At 56.9% G+C, this 13,545-nt stretch overlaps 2 protein-coding genes across 2 annotated transcripts; one reads left to right on the forward strand and one right to left on the reverse strand.

The window, feature by feature from the left end:
• The first annotated feature begins 1,062 nt into the window (after positions 1–1,062).
• ACOT8 (acyl-CoA thioesterase 8) lies at positions 1,063–6,531 on the forward strand. The gene is made up of 6 exons (XM_060263867.1): positions 1,063–1,299; positions 1,878–2,014; positions 3,276–3,501; positions 4,573–4,730; positions 5,531–5,725; positions 6,199–6,531. Exons 1-6 carry the CDS (start codon positions 1,139–1,141, stop codon positions 6,315–6,317), a joined length of 996 nt encoding a protein of 331 aa, XP_060119850.1. The 5' UTR covers positions 1,063–1,138; the 3' UTR covers positions 6,318–6,531.
• On the reverse strand, positions 6,460–9,264 carry SNX21 (sorting nexin family member 21). The gene is made up of 3 exons (XM_060263861.1): positions 8,954–9,264; positions 8,555–8,712; positions 6,460–7,709 (listed from the first exon to the last, which is right to left on the reverse strand). The coding sequence occupies exons 1-3, from the start codon at positions 9,228–9,230 to the stop codon at positions 7,038–7,040; spliced, it is 1,107 nt and encodes a 368-aa protein (XP_060119844.1). The 5' UTR covers positions 9,231–9,264; the 3' UTR covers positions 6,460–7,037.
• Between the last annotated feature and the right edge of the window lie 4,281 nt (positions 9,265–13,545).

Below are 13,545 nucleotides of genomic sequence, written 5' to 3' on the forward strand. Positions count from 1 at the left end.
TACAAAGGGCACCTCCTCAACTTGGGGGGGGGGGGGAGGAGAGCCTCCCCTTCAGGGCAAGGGGGCTCCCTGGTCCTTCCCTGCCCCACCTTATGGGGCTGGGGGCCTGCTGGGGGGGTCCTTCCAGGAGGCACAAGGGGGGGCCTGATTCACCACTCCCCGGCTGGTTAACCCCTCCCAGCCCAGGAGGTCGCCCTCCCCACCTTCCAGGCCCCCTGTCCCCTTAACCCCTGCCTGCCTGCAAGGGGCACCTCCTCAACTTGGGGGGTTAACCCTTCCCAGCCCAGGAGGTCGCCCTGTCCCTCCCCACCTTCCAGGCCCCCTGTCCCCTTAACCCCTGCCTGCCTGCAAGGGGCACCTCCTCAACTTGGGGGCGGGGAGGAGAGCCTCCCCTTCAGGGCAAGGAGGCTCCCTGGTCCTTCCCTGCCCCACCTTATGGGGCTAGGGGCCTGCTGGGGGGGTCCTTCCAGGAGGCACAAGGGGGGTCCTGATTCACCACTCCCCGGCTGGTTAACCCCTCCCAGCCCAGGAGGTCGCCCTCCCCCCCCCTCTGGGCCCCCTGCCTGCCTGCAAGGGGCACCTCCTCAACTTGGGGGGGAGCCTCCCCTTCAGGGCAAGGGGGCTCCCTGGTCCTTCCCTGCCCCACCCTCTGGGGCTGGGCGGCCCTTGCAGGAGGCACAAGGGGGGCTGCTTAACCCTTCCCCGCCCAGGGGCTGCCCTCCAGAGGCAGGCAGGCAGGGGGGCTCTCCCCCACCCCACTTAACCCCCAGCCTCCCACAGAAGCAGCCAGCGCCTTGCCCCAGCCCTCCCCAGCAGCCCCAGCAGCAGCAGCCGCCCCACAGCCGGAGCCCGGGCAGCGCCGCTTCGCCCTCCTATAACCCAGGCGGAGAGGCCGCCCCACCGAGGAAGTGGCCAATCAGAGGCCACGTCGAAGAAGCGGCAGCCGCTCCACCAATGGGGGAGAGAGGTTCGCCCCTAGAGCGACGTGCCGGCGCGCCAACCGCCTCGCAGGGGGTCCGTAGGCGGGACTTCCCGTTTCCCTGAGCCGCGGCAGGAAGCACTGCGCCTCCCGCCTCCGGGGGATGACGCTTCCGAGCGCGCACTTCCGGCCGGGGAGCCTGTCATGTGACCGAGCAAGATGGCGGCCCGTGCCGATGCCGGCCGCTTCCGGGTTCTCTCCTCCGAGGAGGCGGAGGGGGCTGCCGGGGAGAAGGAGGCCGCGGGCCAGGCGGGGGACCTGCGCAGCGTCCTGGTCACCAGCGTCCTCAACCTGGAGCCCCTGGACCTCGACCTCTTCCGGTCAGTCTTGGGTTGGGGAGCAGCCCCGGTTGGGTTCCCGCCTGCTGCGCCAGGGCTGCCAGTCCCCAGGTGGGGAGGCCCTGCTCCCGCTCCAGGGTCGTCAGAAAGCGGAGTCTGGGCGGGGGGGAATGTCTACTGGGAGCGCCATTATTCCCTATGAAGATCGATTCCCATAGGGTATAATGGAAAACTGATCCGTGGGTATCTGAGGCTCTTGTGGGGGAGGCTGTTTTTTTAAAGTAGAAGCATCAGATTTTCAGTATAGCACCCAGTGCCTCTCCCCAAAATTCCCTCCACGTTTTGAAACGATTGGACCCAGGGGGTCCAATTCTGCAAGCCCCCCCCCAAAAGGTGCCCCCTTTATTATTTCCAATGGAGGGAAGGCATTTGAAAGGGGTGCGGTCCCTTTCAATGTGATGGCCAGAACTCCCTTTGGAGTTCAGTTGTGCTTGTCCCAACCTTGCTCCTGGCTCCACCCCCAAAGTCCCCAGATATTTCTTGAATTGGACTTGGCAACCATATCTCACTCACACCTCTCTCTCTCTCTCTCTCTCTCTCCCCGGTCTTGTCTGGCGCAGGGGGAGGCACTACTGGGTGCCTGTCACGCAGCGGCTCTTCGGCGGGCAGATCGTGGGCCAAGCGCTGGTGGCGGCTGCCAAGGCAGTGGGCGAGAAGCTGCATGTCCATTCCCTCCACTGCTACTTCGTCCGAGCAGGTTGGGGAGCAGTGGGGCCGAGGGAGGGCGGCAGGAGGAGTGTTTCTTTGCCTTCTTGAAGCACAGTGGTAGAGCATCTGCTTGGGAAGCAGAAGGTCCCAGGTTCAATCCCCGGCATCTCCAAAAAAGGGTCCAGGCAAATAGGTGTGAAAAACCTCAGCTTGAGACCCTGGAGAGCCGCTGCCAGTCTGAGGAGACAATACTGACTTGGATGGACCCAGGGTCTGATTCAGTATAAGGCAGCTTCATATGTTCACAGGAGGGGAGGTTGCCAGCTCCGGGTGTGGAAATGCCTGGAGATTTGTAGGGGGGAGAAGCCTGTTGTGGGAGTGCCGTTTAAGAGCTGAGAGATGAGACCGTGGACAGAATGTTGTGCATTGAAGCTCGTTAGTGCTATGGGAAGAAATATGCTGGTTGAGTAATGTACGCAGGCGCCCCTTGTTGATGGGCAGATTAGATACAGTGATTAATTGGCTGATGCAGGTGGAATGTTGTGATGTCATATTGTTAATAAAAGCAAGTGCAGACGTGGCAAGGAGGAGTTACTAAGACCTGATTCCTTGCGCAAGCCTCGTGCACACTTTGAACCTTATCAAGACGTCTTCCCTGAGGTTTTTATTGTCTTATAAATCTTTCTTTCCGCACCTAAGGTGTCAGAGCCGGTCTCCGACAGCCTGTGAAGCAGCATGGAATCCTAGCGTTGAAAGGGACCTCCAGGGCCATCTAGTCCAACCTCCTGCACAATGCAGGAAAGTTACAAACACCTCCCCCTAAATTCACAGGATCTGCATTGCTGTCAGACGGCCATCTGGAGCTGGGTTAGAGGAAGGGAGGGACTTCAGTGCCTTAGGATGCCATAGAATCTACCTTCCAAAGTGGATATATTCTCCAGGAGAACCCATCTCTGTTGCATGGAAATTAGTTGCATAGGAATATTTTGTAGTAGCAGTTTTGAGAGACACAAAAGGATGAGTCACTTCTTACAAGAGTGGCTCACTTGTGGAGCTGGCTGTCCTACAGTGGCCCCCCAGCTTCAGCAGGGTTAAGGGGGGGGATGGTCTGTTGTTATTGGCCATTATAACAAAAATGGGGCCTCCTGCATGGTCCAATGCCAGCAGGGGCTCTCTTGCAGCATCTGACTGGCACTGAGCTAGACAGGCCATGGGTCTGCTCCAGCAGGTCGGCTCTAGCCTGCTTCTCAGTGCAGCTATGGGAAGTGCACCGCTTAACTGGGACTGACAGCGGTACTCTCTACTCACAGGGGACCCATCGGTGCCGGTCCTCTATCAGGTTGAGCGCACCCGCACCGGCTGCAGCTTCTCTGTGCGCTCTGTCAAGGCCATCCAGCACGGGAAGCCCATCTTCATCTGCCAGGCCTCCTTCCAAGAGCTTCAGGCCAGCCCTGTGCAGCACCAGTTCCACATGCCTGAGGTCCCCCTCCCAGAGGAGCTGCAGACCCAGGAGGAGCTCATCCAGCAGTACTTGCAGTGAGTATAGCAGGAAGGGGGCAGTCCTGGCGCAAACAGGATCAGGCAAAGGGGCCGGGCTGCAGTGGTGGTTGGCTCTTGTGCACTGGGTGGCCCGGAGAACAGCCACAGTCCAAGCAGAAAGTGCTGGAGGCCTGTTTCAGCTTCTCCGACAATATGTACTATGGCAAGAACCTTTGGTCAGACAGCTAGGCGTCGCTTTGTACTTTGCATCCTGTTCAGAGAGTCAGTTTGGTGTAATGGTTAAGTGCGTGGACTCTTATCTGGGAGAACCGGGTTTGATTCCCCACTCCTCCACTTGCAGCTGCTGGAATGGCCTTGGGTCAGCCATAGCTCTTGCAGGAGTTGTCCTTGAAAGGGCAGCTCCTGGGAGAGCCCTCTCAGCCCCACCCACCTCACAGGGTGTCTTGTTGTGGGGGGAGAAGATATAGGAGATTGTAAGCCGCCCTGAGTCTCTGATTCAGAGAGAAGGGTGGTATATAAATCTGCAGTTCTTCAAAACTCACTTTGGGTTTGCTCTGGGTCTGGATGCTTTCTGTCTCATGAACATATGAAGCTGCCTTATACTGAATCAGACCCCCCCTGGGTCCATCAAAGTCAGTCTTGGCTACTCAGACTGGCAGCGGCTCTCCACTCTCAAGCTGAAGTTTTTCACGCCTACTTGCCTGGACCCTTTTTAGTTGGAGATGCCGGGGATTGAACCTGGAACCTTCTGCTTACCAAGCAGATCCTCTACCACTGAGCCACCATCCCTCTCCTGCTCTCCAGCTGAGGTTTTTCACGCCTACTTGCCTAAACCCTTTGTAGTTGGAGATGCTGGGGATTGAACCTGGGACCTCCTGCTTACCAAGCAGATGCTCTGAGCCACCGTCCCTCCCCTGGTGTCTTGTTTGAAGCTGCCACAATCACTGTTCTCTGAGCCATGGGAGCTTCTGCCAGGGCCAGTTTGTATATTTGGCTCTAGCAGGGAAACTGTTGGCAGCTCCTGAGGTCCAGCTGGTGCCCCAGGCCCCTGGTGGAGATTGGGTTCTCCTCACACATCTCTTTCCAGCCTAGCATTTCTTTCCAAAGGGACCCAAACCTCATGGAGAAGTACAGACGGGGGCTGAACAAGATGCTGGCCCAAGAAATCCCCATTGAGATGAAGCCGGTCAACCCGCCTGACTTGCTCCACAAGAACCCTCAGGAACCCAAACAGCTTTTTTGGGTCCGGGCCAGAGGCCACATTGGTAAGAAGCCCTGTGCATTTGCGTCCTTGGGAGACTTTGGTGCGATGGGAAACCATGTTATTGCAGGCTTTGCTTGTTCTGAACTTCTTGATTGAGGACTGGAGGGAGAAATGAAGCCGCCTTGGTGTGGAATTGGTTTCTGTGGCCCCGGAAGGTAGGACCAGAACCATCAGGTTGAAATTAAATCAGAAGAGCTTCTGGCTCAACATTAGGAAGAATTTCCTGACCGTTAGAGTGGTTCCTCAGTGGAACAGGCTTCCTCAGGAGGTGGTGGGCTCTCCTTCCTTGGAGGTTTCTAAACAGAGGCTAGGCGGCCATCTGACAGCAATGAGGATACTGTGAACTTGGGGGGAGCTGTTTGTGAGTTTCCTGCCTTGTGCAGGGGGTTGGACTAGATGACCCTGGAGGTCCCTTCCAACTCTATGAAATGCAGGATTCATCTCTGCAGCTGAAGATGTGGGGCCCTCTGACCAGGTTGTGGGGCCTGCCTAAGCTTTGCATAGACTAGAGATCACCTTTCAGTCTGGTTTTTGTCACCAAAGACTGGCATGGCTGTGTCCTCAGGGGCTTAAATTGCACCTTCACAGCTGTGAGGGCCTGAAACTTTACAGGTCATTTGCAGCTTTCAGCTCATTAGCCTTGGACTGTGCAGGGAAGCCAGTGGCTGCCTCAAGCGGGGCAAAATGTTGCTTTACAGACCAGCTGGTGCTGGCCACACACCGCCTTGTGCCCGAGGTGTCCTTTGGTCTTCTTCTGAGTCAATGGAGCAGGGCTCTGAGCAGGGAACCTCTGCCTTGCAGGCGACTGTGACATGAAGCTGCATTGCTGCGTGGCCGCCTACATCTCCGACTACGCGTTCCTGGGCACAGCCTTGCTACCTCACTACCACCGCCACCGTGTCCGGTTCATGGTCTCGCTGGATCACTCCATGTGGTTCCACGCCCCCTTCCGAGCTGACCACTGGATGCTGTACGAATGCGAGAGCCCCTGGGCCGGTAGGTGCTGCTACCTGTGGATGGGGCGAGGCCCAGACATATGAAGCTGCCTTACACTGAATCAGACCCTTGGTCCATCAAAGTCAGTATTGTCTACTCTGACTGGCAGCAGCTCTCCAGGGCCTCCAGCTGAGGTTTTTCACGCCCATCTGCCTGGACCCTTTTTAGTTGGAGATGCCGGGGATTGAACCTGGGACCTTCTGCTTCCCAAGCAGATGCTCTACCACTGAGCCACCGTCCCTCCCTAAAAGGTGGGTGGGGCTGAGAGGGCTCTCACAGCAGCTGCCCTTTCAAGGACAACTCCTGCGATAGGTATGGCTAACCCAAGGCCATTCCAGCAACTGCAAGTGGAGGAGTGGGGAATCAAACCTGGTTCTCCCACTTAAGAGTCTGCACACTTAACCACTACACCAAACTGGCTCTTGGTTGCAGCTGCTGCAGTGACCCACCCCCTCCTTCCCTCTCTCCCGCAGGTGGCTCTCGAGGGCTGGTGCATGGACGGCTGTGGCGCAGGGATGGCGTTCTGGCAGTCAGCTGTGCTCAGGAAGGAGTCATCCGAGTACAGGAGCCTCCCCCGGAAAGCAAACTCTAGCCAATGCCTCCTCCCCCTTGCCCCGCCCCAGCTTCTGCCGGGCCCTCCTGGACTTAACGGATCAGCTCCAGAGGCCGCTGGTGGCGGTGCAGGGAGGGGGAGGGGACACAACAGGGCAAGTTCAAAGAAATTCACACCCCAGTTCGGTAGCACTTATTTTATTGGGCTTGTAAATTGCAGTGTTCCTATGGCTAATAAAGTGACTGAGGCTTCCCACGAGGCTGTGGTCTCCTGTGCCGGGGAGAGGCCAGGCCTCCATCCCTTTCTTACTGCACCGTTACTGGGGAGGGGAGACTGCTGTGTCAACAGGGAGACAACTTCCTCCAGTTGCTGGAGAGGCTATTCTACCGCTGGGGGCTCCCGTGGCCGAGGGACAGAAAGTTCCAGTGCAGCATCCCCCTCAGCTTCCCTTTGCCTCTGCCCTGATGGTAGCACCTCAGTCGTTCTTCTCTCCCAAAGCAGCAGCAGCTTCCCCTCCCATAGCCGCCGAGTTCCCTCCCTACCTACCCTGTGCTGGGCGGGGGTTAGTGTCATCCCGTGAGGCAGAAGGGGGCCGTCCCTTGTCCCCTCAAGCATTCAAGTACTATTAACGCCCCCCTGGCCAAGTCCCAGGTCAAATCCGTCCCAAGCAGCCCTTCCTTCCTCTCCCGGCTGCCGGATTGGTTAGGCCAGGGGAGAAGTGCGACTCTAGCCAGGCTGCCCTCCCTCCCTCCCACAGGCTCAGGGCAGGGGCTGCTTGACGAGGAGCTCCTTCAGGGTGGGGGGCTGTGGCCCAGCCAGCCCAGTGTCCTGCAGCCTCTGCAGCCAGGCTTCCGCCTGCCGCTTGTCCTTGCCCAGCATCCAGGTGAGGTGGACGTGGGCCTGCAGGAAGGGGGCCAGGAACGGGTGGCTGTCCTGGGCCTCCAGCAGCCGCAAGGCCTGCTCGCTGTGGGCGTGGGCCTCGGCCAGGCGGTCCAGCTCCTGGTGGCAGACGGCCAGCCCCGCCAGGCTCAGCAGGAAGTGGCCCGAGCGGCAGGCGCCCAGCTTGTCCTGCAGCCGGTGGGCATTGGCCCACGCCCCCAGGGCCTCGCGGTACATGCCACTGCAAGTCAGGCGCTGCGCTGCCCGCAGGTCGCTCAGGAAGAAGAACTCTAGGAACTCGGCAGAATGACGGATTTCCGGCCGGGAATGCAGGTGGGAGAGGAACTGCTCAAAGGCCCGGCTGCGCTTGGCGATCGTCTCGGGGGTGAAGTTGCGCCGCAGCCGCTTCCGCGGGAAGGAGACGCCTGCCATGGCGCTGCCGAAGCGCCGCCGCAGGAGCCGGTTCAGCTGCTCAAAGTCTGAATAGCGCCGGGCGATGGAGGCGGGGGCCTTGTCAAACTGCCCCGCCCGGATCAAGTAGATGGTGTAGAGCTGCAGGGGGGGGGGACGGGAGAGGTGAGGGGAGGGGAGCCAACCAGAAGCCACCCACTCCAGCAAGACAGACCCCCCCAGCCACACATCACACCCCCCACACATCAGACACACACATACACATCACCCCCACACACACACCACACATCACCCCCCACCCCCACACATCACCCCCCACCCCCATCGCACACCCCCACACATCACACACACACATATCACACCCCAAACACCCCCCCACACACATCACCCCCCACCCCCACACATTGTACCCCCCACACACATCGCACACCCCCACACATCACACACACATACATATCACACCCCACACACACATCACACCCCCCACACCCTCACACCTCCCCCACACATCACACCCCCACACTTCCCACACACATCACCCCCCCACACACACATCACACACCCCCAGACACCCCCCCCACACACACATCACACCCCCCCCACACACACACATCACACCTCCCACCCCCCCCACCCACACACACCCCCACCCACACCACACGCAAAGAGCAACTGTCAGCAGACCCGCTCCTGAGGCAAGTGAAGCAGAACTGGCCTCCAGTGCAAATTACCTGAGGCTCTTCTGAGCCAGCCATGGCCCAGTTGCAGCAGGAAGGAAGGAAGGAAGACAAGAGTCAGGGCCAGAACCCACCAAGCCCCCCCCCCCAGGGGGACGCGAGAGCCAGGCAGCATGCAGCACGTGAGGCCTCCATCCTGGTGGGCCCCTCTCCTCTCCTCTCCGAGCTGCCCCAGCCAGGGGAGAACCAAGCCGTCCCCCTCCCCCCATGCTGGCTCTCCCCGGCTGGGGGCCTCTCGCCTCCACTCACCACGTACTTGGAGCTGCGCTCGTTGACCACGTTGGCGTTGGTCACCTCAAAGAGGAGGCGCTGGGGCACGAGGCTGCCCCGCGACTTCCGCCAGAGCTCCTGCAGCTGCCGGGTGAGCATGTTGCTGCCCTGGCGCTCGGCCGACGGGGGGCCGGGTTCTGCTCCAAAGGAGGGGGGGGAAGGAAGAGGGAGCTGTCAGGGGGGAGGCAGAGACTCTGGTGCTTCGCTGTGGCTTGCTGACAACCTGCCCCCCTCCCCGATGGCCACTGCCAGACCGAAACCACCAGGTATTGCCACCCGGGATGCCTCTGCAGGCGGGCATCTCGGCTCTGCTGCTTGGGGGAAAGAGACCAGCTACACGGTGTGGGGGGGAGGGAGAGTTCCTGCCCAGACCCCTACCTCCGTCCTCTGAGGCACCCCCCAGCAGCTCTGGAGGCGGGGCTTCTCCCAGGTCCTGCCCGGTCCCCTCAGGGGCTTCTTCCTCTGCCTCCTCATCCTCATAATTGCTGGAGAAGCTCAGAGTCCCGCTGAGGCGCGTGGAGAGGCCCTCTGTGTCGTCCTCCAGCTCGGAGCTTTCCGGAAACTCTTCCACTCCCGAGCCGCAGTCGGGCAGGCCGTCTGGCTCCCCTTCCTTGGTCAGCGCGTGCCGCAGGCGGTGCAGGATACGCGAGGCCATTGCGCTGTGGCAGCGGGGACCCTGCAAGGGAGAGCTGGTCACAGGTGGCCCGGAGTGGCCGCAGCTCAGTGGCAGAGCCTCTGCTCAGCAGGCAGAAGGGCCCCAGTTCAACCCGCAGCTACATCTGATAAAGGAGTGGGCAGCAGGTGATGGGAAGGACCCCGACGTGAGGCCCTGGGAGCCTCTGCCAGTCTGAGGACTGACTTGGATGGGCCGAGGGGGGTGGTCTGGCACGGGAAGAACCGAAGGAACAAAATAGCTCTGCCCAGAAGAAAACTTCAGTCCAACTTCTAGAAATATCCAAAGTTTCGTAGCAGTAAACAATCACAATAGTAGTATCAATAACAACTATATATCTCCTGCGAGCACAGTCTTCCTCGTGGCAAATTCTCTGTGTGACTCCAGAACGTTACATATATGAACATATGAAGCTGCCTTATACTGAATCAGACCCTCAGTCCATCAAAGTCAGTATTGTGTACTCAGACTGGCAGCAGCTCTCCAGGGTCTCAAACTGAGGTTTTTCACACCTATTTGCTTGGACCCTTTTTAGCTGGAGATGCCGGGGATTGAACCTGGGACCTTCTGCTTACCAAGAAGATGCTCTGCCACTGAGCCACAGCCCCATTCATGGCTCTCCAGGGTCTCAAGCTGAGGTCTTTCACACCTATTTGCCTGGACCCTTTTTTGGAGATGCTGGGGATTGAACCTGGGATCTTCTGCTTCCCAAGCAGATGCTCTACCACTGAGCCACCGTCCCTCCCCATATGAAGCTGCCTTATACTGAATCAGACCTTTGGTCCATCAAAGGCAGTCTTGTCTACTCAGACTGGCAGCGGCTCTCCAGGGTCTCCAGCTGAGGTTTTTCACACCTATTTGCCTGGACCCTTTTTTGGAGATGCCAGGGATTGAACCTGGGACCTTCTGCTTCCCAAGCAGATGCTCTACCACTGAGCTACCGTTCCTTCCTAACATTTTTTCTAGTCCAGAGTAGGAGTCGATCCACATGGGTTGGCTCAAAAGGTTAATTTTCCTTCACGCGATCGCCAGCTTGAAGATGCATGTTTCGCTGAATGGAGCTTTTCCCGTAAGCCGAATAGATATTTACTATAGAAGATCTCTTGTACGTGCCAATTTCTCGAGATATTTTTCTCAAACGACGGCTTGAGAAAAACACCTCCAGAAACTGGCGTGTGCAAGAGAAAGACTCCTACTCTGGACTGGAATTCTGCATCTTCTATGACTTTTTTTAACCTTTAAAAAAGCATTCTGGAGTCACACAGAGAGATTGCTACGAGGGATACTTTGCTCGTACGACATATATTGCTACTGAAACTGCTTTTGTGATTGTTTACTGCTAAGAAACTTTTGATATTTCTATTAAGTTGTACTGAAGTTTTTTTCCGGGCACAGACGTTTTGTTACTGGTTTTTCCACTGTGCCTCCTGATACAGAATTTTCCCACTGCCCTCCTGATACAGAATTAAGGCAGCCTCCATGGGAACTCAGTAGGATACTGGGAGGCTCAGCCACTTTCTGCAGTATCTCCTCCTCCCCCCTTCCTCCCCCAGTAGCTGAGCTGCTTCCCAGAGCCCTCGCTCGGTTCTCCAAACACCTCTTGTGTGAAACAGGATCTTGTGGCTGCTGGAGGAAGGGCTGAGGCCCTCCAACCACAACTGAAGAACCAACGGACTGCAAAGATTTAAAAAATGCCCTTGTTAAGTTCAACGTACTGCTGGGCAAGCTCAGACCATTCATTTCAGCAAGCGGACTCCGGCTGCGTGAGGGAAAAGGGCTGGGGGCTCAGGAAGAGAGCACTCCGCACCTGAGACTTTCTGGAACAACCTAAGGGCAGCAATCAGACTGCTGCTGGTACACTTAGCCCAGCCTCCTGCCTCATACAGTGGCCCACAAGAAGGCACAGAGTCTGAAGTTCTCCCTGATGTTGCCTCCTGGCATTGGAGCTCCCTTTCCTAACCCTGGCTCACAACCACCGATGGACCTCTCCTCCACACATTTAAAGCTGCCTGGGCTGGTGGCCACACCTCCCTCCCTCCCTCCCTCCACTGGCAGTAGGAAACAGCCAGAATCCTAAGAGAACATAAGAACATGAGAGAAGTCATGATGGATCAGGCCAGTGGCCCCTCCAGTCCAACACTCTATGTCACATAAGAGAAGCCCTGTTGGATCAGGCCAGTGGCCCCTTCAGTCCAACACTCTGTGTCACATAAGAACATAAAATAAGTCATCTTGGATCAGGCCAATGGCCCATCCAGTCCAACACTCTGTGTCACATAAGAGAAGCCCTGTTGGATCAGGCCAATGGCCCCTTCAGTCCAACACTGTGTCACATAAGAACATAAGAGAAGCCCTGTTGGATCAGGCCAGTGGCCCCTCCAGTCCAAAACTCTGTGTCACATAAGAACATAAGATAAGCCCTGTTGGATCAGGCCAATGGCCCCTTCAGTCCAACACTGTGTCACATAAGAACATAAGAGAAGCCCTGTTGGATCAGGCCAATGGCCCCTCCAGTCCAACACTCTGTGTCACATAAGAGAAGCCATGTTGGATCATGCCAATGGTCCCTCCAGTCCAAACTCTATGTCATATAAGAAAAACCATGTTGGATCAGGCCAGTGGCCCCTCTAGTCCAACACTCTGTGTCACATAAACATAAGAGAAGCCCTGTTGGATCAGGCCAGTGGCCCCTCCAGTCCAACACTCTGTCTCACGTAAGAACATAAGAGAAGCCCTGTTGGATCAGGCCAATGGCCCATCCAGTCCAACAATCTGTGTCACATAAGAACATCAGAGAAGCCCTGTTGGATCAGGCCAATGGCCCCTCCAGTCCAACATTCTGTGCCACACATAAGACCATAAGAGAAGCCCTGTTGGATCAGGCCAATGGCCCCTCCAGTCCAACACTCTGTGCCACACATAAGACCATAAGAGAAGCCCTGTTGGATCAGGCCAATGGCCCATCCAGTCCAACAATCTGTGTCACATAAGAACATCAGAGAAGCCCTGTTGGATCAGGCCAATGGCCCCTCCAGTCCAGCACTCTGTGCCACACATAAGACCATAAGAGAAGCCCTGTTGGATCAGGCCAATGGCCCATCCAGTCCAACAATCTGTGTCACACATAAGACCATAAGAGAAGCCCTGTTGGATCAGGCCAATGGCCCCTCCAGTCCAACACTCTGTGCCACACATAAGACCATAAGAGAAGCCCTGTTGGATCAGGCCAATGGCCCCTCCAGTCCAACACTCTGTGTCACATAAGAACGTAAGAGAAGCTCTGTTGGATCAGGCCAGTGGCCCCTCCAGTCCATCACTCTGTGTCACATAAGAACATAGGAGAAGCCATGTTGGATCAGGCCAGTGGCCCCTCCAATCCAACACTCTGTCTCATATAAGAACATAAGAGAAGCCCTGTTGGATCAGGCCGATGGCCCATCCAGTCCAACACTCTGTCACATAAGAACATCAGAGAAGCCCTGTTGGATCAGGCCAGTGGCCCATCCAGTCCAACACTCTGTGTCACATAAGAACATAAGAGAATCCCTGTTGGATCAGGCCAATGCCCCTCCAGTCCAACACTCTGTGTCACATAAGAGAAGCCATGTTGGATCATGCCAATGGTCCCTCCAGTCCAAACTCTATGTCATATAAGAAAAACCATGTTGGATCAGGCCAGTGGCCCCTCTAGTCCAACACTCTGTGTCACATAAGAACATAAGAAAAGCCCTGTTGGATCAGGCCAGTGGCCCCTCCAGTCCAACACTCTGTGTCACATAAGAACATAAGAGAAGCCCTGTTGGATCAGGCCAGTGGCCCCTCCAGTCCAACACTCTGTGTCACATAAGAACATAAGAGAAGCCCTGTTGGATCAGGCCGATGGCCCATCCAGTCCAACCCTCTGTCACAAAGAACATAGAGAAGCCCTGTTGGATCAGGCCAGTGGCCCATCCAGTCCAACACTCTGTGTCACATAAGAACAGAAGAGAAGCCCTGCTGGATCAGGCCAATGGCCCCTCCAGTCCAACTCTCTGTGTCACATAAGAACATAAGAGAAGCCCTGTTGGATCAGGCCAGTGGCCCCTCCAGTCCAACACTCTGTGTCACATAAGAACATAAGAGAAGCCCTGTTGGATCAGGCCAACGGCCCATCCAGTCCAACACTCTGTGTCATACAGTGGCAAAAAATTTATATATACACACACACTGTGGCTAATAGCCACTGATGGACCTCTGCTCCATATTTTTATCTAAACCCGTCTTGAAGGTGGCTATACTTGTGGCCGCCACCACCTCC

Source organism: Heteronotia binoei, chromosome 2 (genome assembly GCF_032191835.1).
Source record: "Heteronotia binoei isolate CCM8104 ecotype False Entrance Well chromosome 2, APGP_CSIRO_Hbin_v1, whole genome shotgun sequence".
Classification (NCBI taxonomy): domain Eukaryota; kingdom Metazoa; phylum Chordata; class Lepidosauria; order Squamata; family Gekkonidae; genus Heteronotia; species Heteronotia binoei.